Genomic DNA, 14334 nt, shown 5'->3' with positions numbered 1-14334 from the left:
TCAAGTTCTTAAAATAAACAAAATGTGGTGTATGTATATACATAATGGAATATTATTCAACCTTAAAAAGGAAGGAAATTCTGACACATGCTACAACATGGATAAACCTTGAGGACATTATGCTGAGTGGAACAGATGAATCACAGAAGTATTTTATGATTCCACTCCTATGAGGTCCCTAAGAGGAGTCAAATTCATAGAGACAGAGAGAAGAATGGGGGGTGCCAGGGGCTGGGGAGGAGGAGAGGGAGGTTAGTGTTTAATGGGGACAGAGTTTCAGTTTGGGAAAATGAAAAGTTCTGGGGATGGATGGTGGTCACGGTTGCACAACAATGTCCATGTACTGAATGCCACAGAACTGTACACTTAAAATGCTGAATTTTATGTTATGTACATCTTGCAACAATAAAAAAATCCAAGTTTTGGATATCATCACTTATTAATGCTAATAGTGAAGTACTTAATAGCAACCCATAGAAGAGCCAAGACAGCTTTCCTTCCTGATCCCCTGCTGCTGTATTACAACTCTGGACGGTAAACGAAACCCGAACAATCATCCATATGGGCAGTGTGGTTGCGCATTCTTCTAAAAGGGAGAAAGGAAGAAAAACCTTTTAAAATTCTTACCTCCGCTTGCATACTCCATGATTAGGTACAGTGTTTTGTCAGTTTCAATGACTTCGAACAACTTCACTGGGGGAGGGGAAAGAATACAGGAAAAAAAGAAACAAATGTCTTTATGCATATACAATGTACATATAAACTGTAACTATGAACGGTAACTTTTTCCCGGTTAAAGATTTTTATAACTGGCCTTCTTCAGAGAATATTCTTTGGGAATTTTATCACACACAACTGACTTTTAAAAGCATGGAATTCCATAAGAACAATTTCTGGGTGCTCAAGTGATGTGACTCTGGCATGCACTCAGCAGCCTAGGCAGTGCACCTGTGCATATCTCCTCCATCCTCGTCCTGTGCTGTGTCTACACTGGCTAGCTGCCTTCCCAGCAGCTCCGCCTTTCCCCTCAGGAAGAGTTCTTATTTCACATCTAACCTGCAGGAGCTGCTTAGACCTACTCTACTCCTCCAAGTTTAAGTCTGTTCACTTGTCATTATGGCTTTAAGGGTATACAGAACAATTCCACGTGAGATTTCTGTTCACTTGTTCTCAGAGAAGAAGGTTCTTTTGTTACTATTCTGAAGCCAGAGATGGAAAATATTAGAAGGGATTATGCTATCATTAATTGAAAAGAACTTTTTAAAGAATTATTTACAATGGGTCAATGTGACTGCGCTATATAGCAGTCTCTTGTTACAGATAAAAATAATACTTCGATTACTGCTAATTTACCAAACCAAATCAAATCAATCAGAAATATACACATTTAAAAATCAAACTGAAGTACATGTCTAAAACTACTGAATCACTTTTTCCATATCTACTTTATTTTGGTAATGCATACTTGAAAGTTCAACTTACCAAAAAAGGGGGGAGGGTGTGCTAGTCTCTTTTACTGCAGACTATTTTCTGATACTTTAATATAGAGCATCAGACCAAATAAAGTGTCTAACATAGTATGCAATGTTTGTTGAGCTGATGAATAAAACTATTATATCATTTTTTTTTAAATTTATTTTCAAGTTAGTTAACATATAGTGTAGTCTTGGCTTTAGGAGTTGTATCATTTCTAAAATGTTGTATTCAGGTTGTCAGGAAAAAGAATTTAAAGAAATTTAAGGCATATATGCTGGTAAACCATCAACATTATCAATGCAAATACTGGCTCTTCTGCAAAAGCTCTCTGAATCCAATACAAATTTAAAATTTTAGAAATTCATACCTATTATCAAAGATATGTTATTTAGGAGTAAGTAGAGAGAAGTCTAATCAGGGCACAATTTAACTAAATAAAACACAAAATATGTTTAAGTTAGCAAGTTCTAGGCTGCTGTGATTGGTTATTTGGTGCAAAGCTGGAATCTGAAATCGAGAGTTAGCTAACCACAAAGGGCTGAAATGAAAAGTAAGGAAATGTTTTCTTCCCACTATTATATTCCTTGTTCTACTTCTCCTAACATATATTTATTGATTCTAAGATTTTCACATTTTAACTAATATCACTAATTATAAGATGATGGCTTGGTAGCATTTTTTTTTTCCTTAGCAGTATGTGAAACTAATAATGCCTTTTAAATAATGTGGCTTAGACCTGATGAAACAGGGTGTAAGCTTTTCCCTCCTGTGGCTCCATTTTATTTTCTATTCTTATGCCTTAAGAATTCTTGATAGGGTCGCAACAACATGGGCAGAACTAGAGGGTATTATACTAAGTGAAATTAAAGACAAATATCACTCCCACTCATATGTGGGATTTAAGATACAAAACAGATGAACAGAAGGGAAGGGAAGCAAAAGTAATGTGAAAACAGGGAGGGGGACGATACATAAGAGACTCTTAAATATAAAGAACAAACTGAGGGTTGCTGGAGGGGTCCTGGGTGGGGGGACAGGCTAGATGGGCAAGGGGCATTAAAGGAGGACATTTGTTGTGATGAGCACTGGGTGTTATACGTAGGGGATGAATCGCTGTATTCTACTTCTAAAATCATTATTGCACTATATGCTAACTAACTTGGATGTAAATTAAAAAAAAAAAAAAGAATTCTTGAAAGGGTATCCTTAGCATCAAATATCATCCCTTCTACTTCCTAGAACTGATCTTGATATTAAGTTGGCTGTCAAGTGGCTGTCTTAACAGCTATTTCACTCTTGAAATAGTATTTTTAGATTGTAGGAGATAGCAGTGTGCAAAAAAAAGTATTATTTTAAAAGAGCTCTATTATGTTATATGTGGGATCAAGCTTTCATTGAGATGTATATACAAAATACTAAGTAATTTGCATACGTTTGCCTTGTTCCAACAACTATGATGAGAGCAGGACCACAGCCCTTCCTCCTCCTTACTCACTCACTTATTTTTAAGTAAGCTCTACACCCAACATGGGGCCTGAACCCATGACTCCAAGATCAAGAGCTGGGTGTTCTACTGACTGAACCAGCCAGGCGCCCCTCTACCTTTTTCACTCCCACTTCATCCCACCTAGCACAAAGCTATGCACACAAAGGGCGCGTAACACAAATTTGTACTGAACAGAACAATTCCTATCAAAATTCCATTAAATAGCAGGCATCCTGTATTTTTAAAAATACAACTCAATATACAAATAATTTCTTAAGAACAATGCCACGGCAAAAACTGTTATACCTTTGAAACCTTAACTCTGACTTATAATTCCCTTCTCTATGAAATAAAATTATGTTATGTTCTAATATGCATTAAAAATTAGAAAATTATAATCTGATTACAGATGTTTCTACTGCATTAAGTTTTAAATTCAAGTGTTTAATACCTAAGCTTTTGACTGTCTTCAGCAATTTCAAAAACTTAATACAAATGATCAAAAATTTGTATAAACACAGATTTTACGAAAAGTGTACCTGGGCTGGGAGGAAGGAAGGGATCTCCTACCACTCCTGGGATGTATGTTTAGACACAAAATGGAATGCATTTAGACCCAAAAGTATTTAAGAAAGCAGAAAGTACCTATGTTTGGATGATTTAAAATCTTCATTATTCTTACTTCTCTGAAGAGCTAAAAAACAAACACATAATCCCCCAACACAGGTTATTAAACATTCTATTCCACTGTTGTAATACAAATTTAAATCTCTTAGATAACTGATCCATTGCTAACGTTCGACAGTCCACATCTAACACTAGTATGAGAGTCCAGGGTAGCTATAAATGCTTCAGTTTTATCTCCTGAAAAAGCAGAAGTCCCAGAGGAGGATGATATAACAATCTGCATTATATTTTGCTATCCTGAACATGTGAGACCATTTAGGCAAGAACAGTCTGTGATGAAACTTAGTCTGATTCAGTATCTACCCAGGGGCAGATATTGCAAATCCATACATGTACAGTCCTAAAGAACTACATCACAAGTGTATTTGACCGATAATTCCAAGTAATTCTACAAGAAGACTTTGAACAAAACCACTTTGGGAAATCCTTGTTGGAGAAGGCAGGTAATTTAGCATGGAAGTTGTGGCAGACTGTGACACTAATGATCCTACTGAGCCCTGTCTCGCATGTTCACGCTTTTGTATGGGCTGTGTGACCTGCTCTGGCTCTGGCCTGTGGGACAGTACCAAATTTGAAGAAAAGGCTGGATAAGCGGTTCAATATCAGGGCTTGCTCTCTTGGAATGATGTTGGCATGAAATGAAGAGGCCAGTCCAGCCTCTTTAAGGATGAAAGGCTGTATGTAGGGAAAGAGCCACTGTTCCAACAGAGGACAGCCCCATCAACTTGTCAACCGAATGCTGCCATACAAGTGAACCCAGCAGATGCCATAACAAAAACCACCCAGGCAAGCCGAGAGCTGTCCAGCCATCACAAAGAATAAGGAGAAATATTAACCTGTCGTATACACATGTGCTGTGAATTCAGAAGAGGGGCACAGTGTACGGCCTCGGCTAGTGTCAGAAGATCTCAGAAAGTAACAATTCTAGAGACCATCTTATTCCACCCTCTTGCAAACAGGTGGAAACCAGGAAAGGGGAGGAAAAGATCTCCGAAGGTCCTGCTCTCTTTCTGTAGGGAACTGGGCTACTAGAACCAGGTCTCCCAACACCCAGTATCCATAACCTATGAGAGGCATGGGCTGAGCAGAACTTGGGAAGGAGGAGCAGCTGACTATGTGGAAAGGAATCTGGGGAGAAATCACAGGGGTCTTACCGCACTTGCCCTGCCCACCACATCTAATCTAGAACTGAATCGGCACCTAACAGCTAAGAGCATGGAGATGGGCATGGATGTATCTGACCTATAAACCGAGCTCAGAGCCTAAAAACATGGGGTCAGAAGAGTAAGATTCCTTTCCTGAAGGCTGGGTCATCTCTAAAGGCACTTTTCTCTCCAACACAAATCTCTCCTGTTGCTGCTGTGGTCATTCTCACATTTTATGTTCTGAGATGAGAAGTAACTACCCTGACTACCACTCGGGCTTGAGTTTGTAGTTTCCCTCTGTCAAGCCAACATAGAAATCCTGTTTTCCAATCCATTATAGTTGAATTTGTAGCATATAATCTGAAACTCCCAGTTATTTCCACAACTGCTAAATTAGAAGAGCTCCAAGTTAGATACAAAGCCAAAACAAGTTAGGACACTGCATTTCGAATGAAACCCAGGCTTGCTCCTCCCACCTCAGCTCCAGCCACCCCAACTCCTGTGACTCCTCTCAGGTAGGAGAGCATACAAAGCTCCTTCCTTCCTTAGAGTCTCTTCTTTCTGTCCTTGAAGTCTCAGGCAGATGCTCTGTAAACCTCACCTGAGAAGATCTTTGTTTTACATCATAGCGGTCTGTTTGCTTCCTCATTACAATGTCTTTCAAGTGTAAGGACACACTTTTGGTGGACCTGTGGGGAGGGGGCACATCAGCGTCCTTTCACTACTGTTCTTGAGACCAAGCCTGGCACACAGCACTCCTCTGGCACACGTACTGACCACCAAGCAGTGTGGTTTCATAGTTCTGCTGGCAAGAGGGCAGGTCAAATGAAGGTGATCAGTTTTAAATCCCTACTGGCAGTGCAGCACTGAAACAAAGTACTCAGGGCCAAGGAGCAGGAAAAGATGATGCAGTATGCCAGGAGCCCAAGGGAGGCAAGAGCTCACTTTAGTAACCAGACTTGTGCAGGACTTAAGAGGTCTACAGCAGAAAATGAGCTCAGTGTGCTTTGGACCCATGAGGAAAGATATGGCGTGACCAATTAAGACTATTTAAGGGGGTGCCTGGGTGGCTCAGTGGGTTAAGCGTCTGACTTCAGCTCGGGTCATGATCTGATTGTCTGTGAGTTTGGGCCCCGTATCGGGCTCTGTGCTGACAGCTCGGAGCCTGGAGCCTGCTTTGGATTCTGTGTCTCCCTCTCTCTCTGCCTCTCCCCAACTCATGCTCTCTCTCAAAAATAAATAAAACTTGAAAAAAAAAAAAAAAGACTATTTAAGGAAGACCAAGGGATCCATCTGGCAGAACAGTGCATTTCCGAGCATGGTTTTCAGGTCACCTGCATCAGAATCATAAGGATATGCAAACTGCAGGTCCCTGGGCCCTACCTCTCGCTAGATCAGAAATGGGACTGAGAATCGTACTTAAACAAACAAACATTTTTTTAACGTTATTTTTGAGACAGAGAAAGTGTGAGTGAGCAGGGGAGGGACAGACAGAGAGAGAGGAAGAGAGTGAATCCCAACCAAGCAGGCTCAGAGCCTCAAACTCACTGGGATCATGATCTGAGCCAAAACCAAGAGTTGGACACTCAACCCTGAGCCACCCAGGTGCCCCCCACCCTTTTTGAGAGAGAGAGAGAGAGAGAGAGAGAGAGAGAGAGAGAGAATGAATCTTGAGTGGGCATGGAGTCTGATGTGGGGCTCGATCCCAGGATCCTGGGATCATGGCCTGAGCTGAAACCAAGAGTTGGATGCTCAACCGACTGAGCTACCCAGGCGCCCCGAGAATCTTTCTTTCAACAAGCATCCCAGGCATGGTGGTTTTAAAATTCTTTTTTTTAAGATTTATTTTTTAATTCTAAAATTTGTGGTGTCCACAAATTCTTTGATAATCCTCCCCGCAAAAGATAGAACATAATATCCTTGCCTTTGAGTGAGGGGTATACTTAGTGACCTGCTTTGAATGAACTGAGTAAGGCAGAAGTGATGGTGGGGGGCATTCAGAGATTGACCAGGTCCTGAAAGGCACATGGCATCCTCCAGGTCTCACAGATCACTTGCTTGTGTGTCACGAGGACGTTAAACCCTCCAATGGACAGACCCAGATGGCAAGGTACTGAGGCCTCGTGCCCATGGCCTGTGAGGAAATGCAGCCCCTAGACAAAGCCAGGTGAGAGGGCTCCTCTGGAAGCAGAGCTGTGAGCCCCAGTCAAGTCTGCAGATGCCTGTAGCTGTGGGTCCTACCAAAACTCCCCGGGAGCCCCTGGAACAGAACTACCCCCTTAAGTCACTCCCTAACACAAGACTCGTAGAAACTGTGAGGTAACAAATGGCTTCATTTAAGTTGCTAAGTGTTGGAGTGATTTGTTAGAGAGCAGTAGACGACTAATCTACTACAGACAACCCATGACTTACAGCAGAGGGTATGCCGAGGGAAGCGCTATGAAACCCAGAGGAAAGGTGAATGGGGCCCGACGGAGGGATGGGTAGTACAGCATTCTTTTAAAAGTTTTGTTATTATACTGAAGTCTTGCCATTTGCAACTACGTGGATGGAACTAGAGGGCATTATGCTAAGCGAAATTAGTCAGAAAAAGACAAATATCATATGACTTCACTCATATGAGGACTTTAAGATACAAAACAGATGAACATAAGGGAAAGGAAGCAAAAATAATATAAAAACAAGGAGGGGGACAAAACAGAAGAGACTCCTAAACACAGAGAACAAACAGAGGGTTGCTGGAAGGGTGGGGGGATGGGCTAAATGGGTAAAGGGCATTGAGGAAGCCACTCGGGATGAGCACTGGGAGCTATACGTAGGGGATGAATCACTGAAATCTACTCCTGAAATCATTATTGCACCATGTGCTAACTAACTTGGATGTAAATTATAAAAAATAAATAGATTATAGAAAGAAAAAAAAGTTTTATTATAAAAGGACACTTGAAGAGAAATCACCTATTTCTACCATATTAATTTACCGTATTTCTCTATATTCCTTTTCAATCTTATGCAGAGGCTAGTTGTAAAAAAAAACAAAATGAAAAAACCACTGAAATGGATAAAGTGACCAATCTGCATCCTCCTAACATCTCCATGTCCTCTAGGAACTGGTCACCCAGGAGGAGAACAAACATGTTCGAAGGCAAAGATTCAGGATCCTGGTGATCAGAATACCAAGGACACCAAATATACAGTACCAGAGAGTAAAGAAATGTCCCAACAGCCAGGACTTGGGACGTCCGGAAATGATCTTTGGAAAAAGACAATTTACCAAGTAATGTAAAATGAAGTGAGAACATAAAAAAAGAGCATGAAGGGTGGGGAGGAAGGGGTCATATAAAACTGGGGTCAAGGCTCGCCTCTCCAGATACACAGGTACAAGACAGGAGGAACAGGCTGTAATGTGGACGGCCTGTGCTTTTCAGGGCAGCTGAGTGACAGGCTGAACGACAACTTAGGTGGTAGAAATCATGAAGCAAACATAATGACCACTCTCTTCTTTAATAGAAAACAGCCGTATTGTAAATCTAAGATTCACGGGAAATTATTAGCAGTCTTGGATAAAGAGAAGGAGACACAGTCAAGAAACATCCAGAGGGTAAAGGAGTCAGATGCCAAGGGGACGCTGACACCTCGGGTGCCACTCTGAGACAGAGAAGATGTGATGGTCTGAGCCACAGCACAGCAGGGCAGACTGAGCTGGTTTTGGACCAGCAGTGCGAGAGGTGCTGGAGGCCAGTGCAAACACAGCATAGTATGTGTGTCCGGACCTCAAGAAAAAATTCTGGGCTAGAGATAAACTCTGTAGAATTACCAGCATAGAGATGACATCCTTGGAATGACGCAACACTGCCTAATTGTGCAGAATGAAAAGACAGAGACACCGAAAAGCAAACATTTCAAAGAGGAAAGAGCTGGGGTCCACAACAGAGACTCAGACAAGGCAGCCAGAGACCATGAGATCCGGACACCGGGGTCTAATGCCTACCACAGAACTACACGCGGGGCCGGGAATCTATTGACCAACAGCATACCAGGTCCTGGGGCATCTCGAGGGTGCTTTAGGAAGGGAAGACGGAAAGGTGACATACCTGCTCTTCCTCTTCACTGTGTAGGAATCTCTGTTCCTCTGTTCTACTATGCTGCTCCCTGCAGCTTTGCTCAACGAAAGGATTAATCAAAGCCTCTCTCAGATAAAACCAAGGGAGAGAGGCTGGCAAAAACCCACAGAGTTTAATGAAGAAGGAATTGTGAAGAAAATGCATTGGTGTGAAAAAGGAAAAATACAGGTCTTCACTTTTCTGTACACGGAATATCTCTGGAAGGACAAACAGAAACTGATGCTACTGGTTGTCCCAGGAGCAGGATCAGGGTGACTGGACGTCAAGGGCTGAATGAAGACCTTCTATACTTTTTTCTGTCCTTTGAACTTTGAATCACATAACTGTATTTAATCTCCCTTCCCCCAATTAATCTGATTTTTAAGAAAAAAGGTTGAGAATGAACAAAGCTTTTTGTTTTTTGTTTTGGCTAAAAGGGGAATTCTTTAAAAAGACAAGGTAGCTGGAAATGGCTGTGTTTTGATCTCTGGTAACAAGAAGAGCAAATCCTATTCCTTCTCACCATGTGGGTGGGAGGCTGCTGGTGGGTGAAAGGCAAGCAAGTCTTCTAGGGAGAGTCTCTGAAGTCAAGTAAATGTGACAGCCAGTGCCATAAGGCAAAATTTAAGACAGGCAGAGATTCCAGTTGCTCTGAGAACCACCCTGACATTAAATGTCTTGAAATAAAGAACAGAATAGGAAAGTTAACAGATGATAGGGAAATAAGGTAATTAGCAGCATTATTAAAGACCATCTAACAACACTAGCCAAAAGCAATGACCTCTCCTACCCAGGAAGAGATGTCTAGAGATGTGGGGATATGACACGTCTGGGTGTATTACAATGCATTTAACTAGGATTTTACTGACGTCACGTAGGTTACTAATAAATTTATGCTATTGTAACATTACACTGAACATCCTTGTGCAGTAGTGCCCCGCCCCTCAACCTTATCTGCAGTTTCAGTTCCCTATGATCAACCTCAGTCCAAAAGCAGATGATGCTCCTTCTGATGTATAGTTAAAAGGTCGGGAGTAGCTGAACGCTGTCATATGCCTACATCACTCACCTCACTTCACCTCATCACTAGGCATTTTATTATCTCACATCATCACAAGAGAAGAAGGGGAAGTACAGTACAGTAAGATGTTTTGAGAGAGACCACATTCATAGAACTTTACTACAGTACATTGTTATTATTCTACTTTATTATTAGTTATTATTGCTACTCTTACTATGCCTAATTTGTAAATTCAACTTTATCATAGGTGTGTGTGGGTGTATAGGAAAAACGTAGTATATGCAAGTTTGGTACTATCCATAGTTTCAGATAGGGAGTCTTGGAACATGCCCCTCTTGGATAGGAGGAAACTATTGTATATACATTCTTGTACACTTATGCAAATGTACTGGCAAGGTAGAGTCTTAGAAAGCAAATGGGGGCCAAAGGGCATACACACTTTTTTTTTTTAAGATTTTATTTTTTAAAGTAATCTCTACAACCCAGCGTGGGGCTCAAACTCAAAACCTCAAGATCAAGAGTCACATGTTCTACCAGCCAGACACCCCCAAAGGGCATGCATGCCTTTAAAGCTTTGTTAGTGCTATATTACTAGATTGAAATATATTACACTATTGGCAACAATATGCGGTTTCCTATTTCTCTACACTCTTGTCAACACTATGCATCACTAGTTTTTTTTGCAGATCTGAGTGATGAGAAAATGGTATCTACAGGATGTTGAACATTTTTACTTGAATATTGACCATCTGTCCTATTAATTACTTAAGTATATCTTTCGATTATTTTCCACAGATTATATACTCCTGTTCACTGATTTGCATGACCTTTTATGGAGTTAAGGAAGTAAGACCTGTGTCTGCCAAGGCAGGCACTGTTGGTGACTTATCCAAACTCATCCCTGCCCTCTTCTGTTTGCCTCTCTTCTCTGTGAAGTTCCCAGAAGCAATCCTTTCAACTTTTTTAGCTATTTCACCTACTGTTTACCTACTTATTTCTAAAAAGCCAGAATGTAATGCTTCCTTAATTTTCCATTTTAGACGTTTTCTTGTAGCTACCTACTATAGCGAGCATTTTCAACTCTGGCCATTTGCTGCCTTACTTCTAAATAGCCTGCTTGCACTGCTGTTCACGGATTTGTTTAGCCCCTCCCCAACCCCATTATCTACTGAATTTAAGTAGGCTACATACCCAGTGTGGAACTCAATGCGGGACCTGAACTCATGACCTTGAGATCAAGACCTGATCTGAGGTCAAGAGTTAGATGCTCAACTGTTTGAGCCAGCTAGGTGCCCCTTTACTGACTTCTTAATATGGGCAGTGAAGACTTCACTCTCTTATGTCCTTCCCCCAAGGTATGTCCCTTCCCTCCCTCTTCCTAATCAGTTATGATAGCATTTGGCTAAATCATTCAGTTTACGTTATATAAATATTTACATGGATGGAATGCATTTCCATCTTTTTTATTTATTTTTGGTTTTCTTGGAGCCAATAACTTCCTTGGTAATTTTGTTCACCTAAGTTTTTTTGTTTAAGTTTATTAAATAAATAATTTTGAGAGAAAGAGAGGGAGAGAGAGAATCCCAAGTAGGCTCCATGCCATCAGCATGAAGTCCAATGCAGAACTCAATTCCATGAACCATGAGATCATGACCTGAGCCGAATCAGGTCAGATGCTGAACCAACCGAGCCATCCAGGTGTCCCTGTTCACTTAAGTTTTCTATGTATCCCTCACTTTACTAATTCACCCTTAAACTCTGTGACAGAGGTGTAAATCTTTCAAAATACTTTCACAGTTAAGTAATTTTTTTTCCTTATAGATATTCATATTTTGAAGGCCTCTGCCCTGTTCTCAAGGCCCACTCTGTTGGATTTCCTGTTCTGGATCCTACACTTGTCTCTTTCTTGGTATTCTCTCTTGTTGTGGTTCCCAAGTGAGGGTAAGTATATCCCACCAATAGTTCCCAAGTGAGGGTAAGTAAATGGTTAATTTTAAGACCTTACATGCCCCAGAATATTTGATTCTGTCTTCACATGTGATTGACAGTTTGGCTGGGTAAAGAATTATATATTAGATTTTTCTTGGGGCTCCTGGGTGGCTCAGTCCATTAAGCATCCAACTTCAGCTCAGGTCATGATCTCCTAGTTCATGAGTTCGAGCCCCGTGTCAGGCTCTGTGCTGACAGTTTGGAGCTCAGAGCCTGGAGCCTGGTTGGGAGTCTGTGTCTCCCTCTCTCTCTGCCCCTCCCCTGCTCACACTGTCTCTCTCTCTCTCTCTCTCAAAAAAAAAACATTAAAAAAACCCAATAGATTAGATTTTTCTCTCAGAAAAATTTCTCCTCAACTTCAAAAGGTGTTTTTTGAAAAGATGTTTATTTATTTTGAGAGACAGAGACAGAGCTTGGGCAGGGGAGGGGCAGAGAGAGAGGGAGAGAGAGAATCCCAAGCAGACTCCATGCTCAGTGTGGAGCCTGACTTGGGGATTGATTTCACGAACTGGGAGATCATGACCTGAGCAGAGATCAAGAATCGGACCCTTAACAGCCTGAGCCACTAGATGCCCCCTCAGCTTCAATGACATATAATTAACATGTGACACAGTGAAAGTTTAAGGTATAAAATGTAATGATCTGAAACACCTATATTTTGTGAAATCTTTACCAAAATGAAGTCAGTTAACACACCCTTTGCCTCATGTAATTACCATTTCATTGTTGTCATGGTGGTGCTATGTCCACAGCAGCGTCGAATATACAACACAGTATTGTTAATGCCAAACACCGTGCTGTATGTGAGATCCCTGGACACTAACCATCTTTAGAACCGGGGAAGTTTTTGTTTTTTTTTTTAAGTTTATTTATTTACTTATTTTGAGAGAGACAGAGACAGTGCAAGTGGGGGTGGGGCAGAGAGAGAGAGAGAGAGGGAGAGAGAGAGAGAGAGAGAGAGAGAGAGAGAGAGAGAGAGAGAAAATCCCAAGCAGGCTCCACACCGTCCGTGCAGAGTCCAACTCGGGGCTTAAACTCACGAAACGGAGAGATCACCACCTGGGCTGAAACCGAGAGTCGGATGCTTCACTGACTGAGCCATCCGGGCGCCCCATAACGGGAAGCTGTATCCTTTGTATCCACCTCTCCCCATTTCCCCCACCCCCCACTGCCTACCCTCTGCTTCTAGGAGTTCGGTTTTTTAAGATTCTACATAGAAGTGAGAACATACAATATTTGTCTTTTTCCATCTCGCTTGTTTAACTTAACATAATGCCCTTGAGATGCATCCACGTTGCCTCAAACAGCAAGATTTCCTTTTTCGTGGCTGAATGATATTCCTGCATGAGTGTGTGTGTGTGTGTGTGTGTGTGTGTGTGTGTGATCTCACATCTTCTTTATCCATCTGTTTTGTATGTTAATGTCTTGGCTAGTGAAGGTCAGATATCTCTGAGACGGTGACTTCATTTCCTATGGATGTGCACCCAGAAGGGAGACTGCCGGATCGTAAGGCGGCTGTCCTGTTAACTGTTTGAAGACTCTTCATACTGTTTTCCACAGCAGCTGCAACAGTTTGCATTCCCACCAATGAAGAGTGCCCGAGGGTCGTCACTTCTCCACCACCCGGCCAGCATTTATCCCTTTCTGGTAACAGCCATTCTAACAGATATAAGGTGAGAAAGATCTCATTGTGGTTTTGATTTGCATTTTCCTGATGATGAGTGAGGTTGAGCACCTTTTCATGGACTTACTGGCTATTCCAATGTCTTCACTGAAAAAAGGTAGGTTTTTGCCCATTTTAATCAGATCATTCGGGTTTTTTGTTTTTACTATTGAATTGCAGAAGTTCCTTATCTATTTTAGATATTAATTCTTTACCAGATATATGGTTTGCAAATATTTTCTCCTATTCTGTGGGTCCCCTTTTCATTTTGTTGACTGTTTCTTTTCCTGAACTTCTCCACTAGTTGATTTTTGCTTTTGTTGCTTGTGCTTTTGGTGTCATGCCCAAAAAATCATTGCCAAAGCTAACATCCAAGAGCTTTTCCCTATGTTTTCTTCTAGGAGCTTTATGGTTCAGGTCTTCCGTTTAAGTTCTTCATCCATTTTGAATTAATTTTTGTCAGTGGTGTAAGATAGGGGTCCAATTTCAATCTTTGCCTGTGAATATCCAGTTCGCTCAGAATTTTAAAGGCCTCACTCCATTATCTTCCAGCTCACAACAATGCAGAATAGTGTGATGCCATTTGGTACAATTCTGTTTGTGACCTAATTTTTCCTCTTCATTCTCCTTAACCTTGGTGTATTTAAATCTTAATGGTACCAGAGATTTAATATCTGTGCTGCATTAGCATTCATTAGATATACTGTGGGCCTTTAGTCATTTTGCACTGGGCACCAAGCCTCTCAATCTGGAAGTTCAGATTA

General features: G+C 41.4%; 1 protein-coding gene across 10 annotated transcripts in view; it reads right to left on the bottom strand.

Annotated features, from left to right (window-relative positions):
- Window positions 1-14334, bottom strand: part of MARK3 (microtubule affinity regulating kinase 3) — a 113132-nt gene that overhangs the window by 38550 nt on the left and 60248 nt on the right. For 8 of the 10 annotated variants that reach the window (XM_043557080.1, XM_043557082.1, XM_043557081.1 and 5 more), the window contains 2 exons: window positions 3608-3656; window positions 628-693 (listed from right to left, as the gene is read on the bottom strand). In XM_043557080.1, coding sequence (XP_043413015.1) covers window positions 628-693; window positions 3608-3656 — 115 coding nt within the window. Of the gene's footprint in view, window positions 1-627; window positions 694-3607; window positions 3657-5395; window positions 5484-14334 lie in introns of all 10 variants that reach the window. The other 2 variants (XM_043557088.1, XM_043557090.1) reach the window with 2 other exon arrangements.

Source organism: Prionailurus bengalensis, chromosome B3, assembly GCF_016509475.1.
Source record: "Prionailurus bengalensis isolate Pbe53 chromosome B3, Fcat_Pben_1.1_paternal_pri, whole genome shotgun sequence".
Lineage (NCBI taxonomy): Eukaryota > Metazoa > Chordata > Mammalia > Carnivora > Felidae > Prionailurus > Prionailurus bengalensis.
The sequence above is the reverse complement of the archived record's forward strand: the minus strand, read 5'-3'. Positions and strand labels throughout refer to the sequence as shown.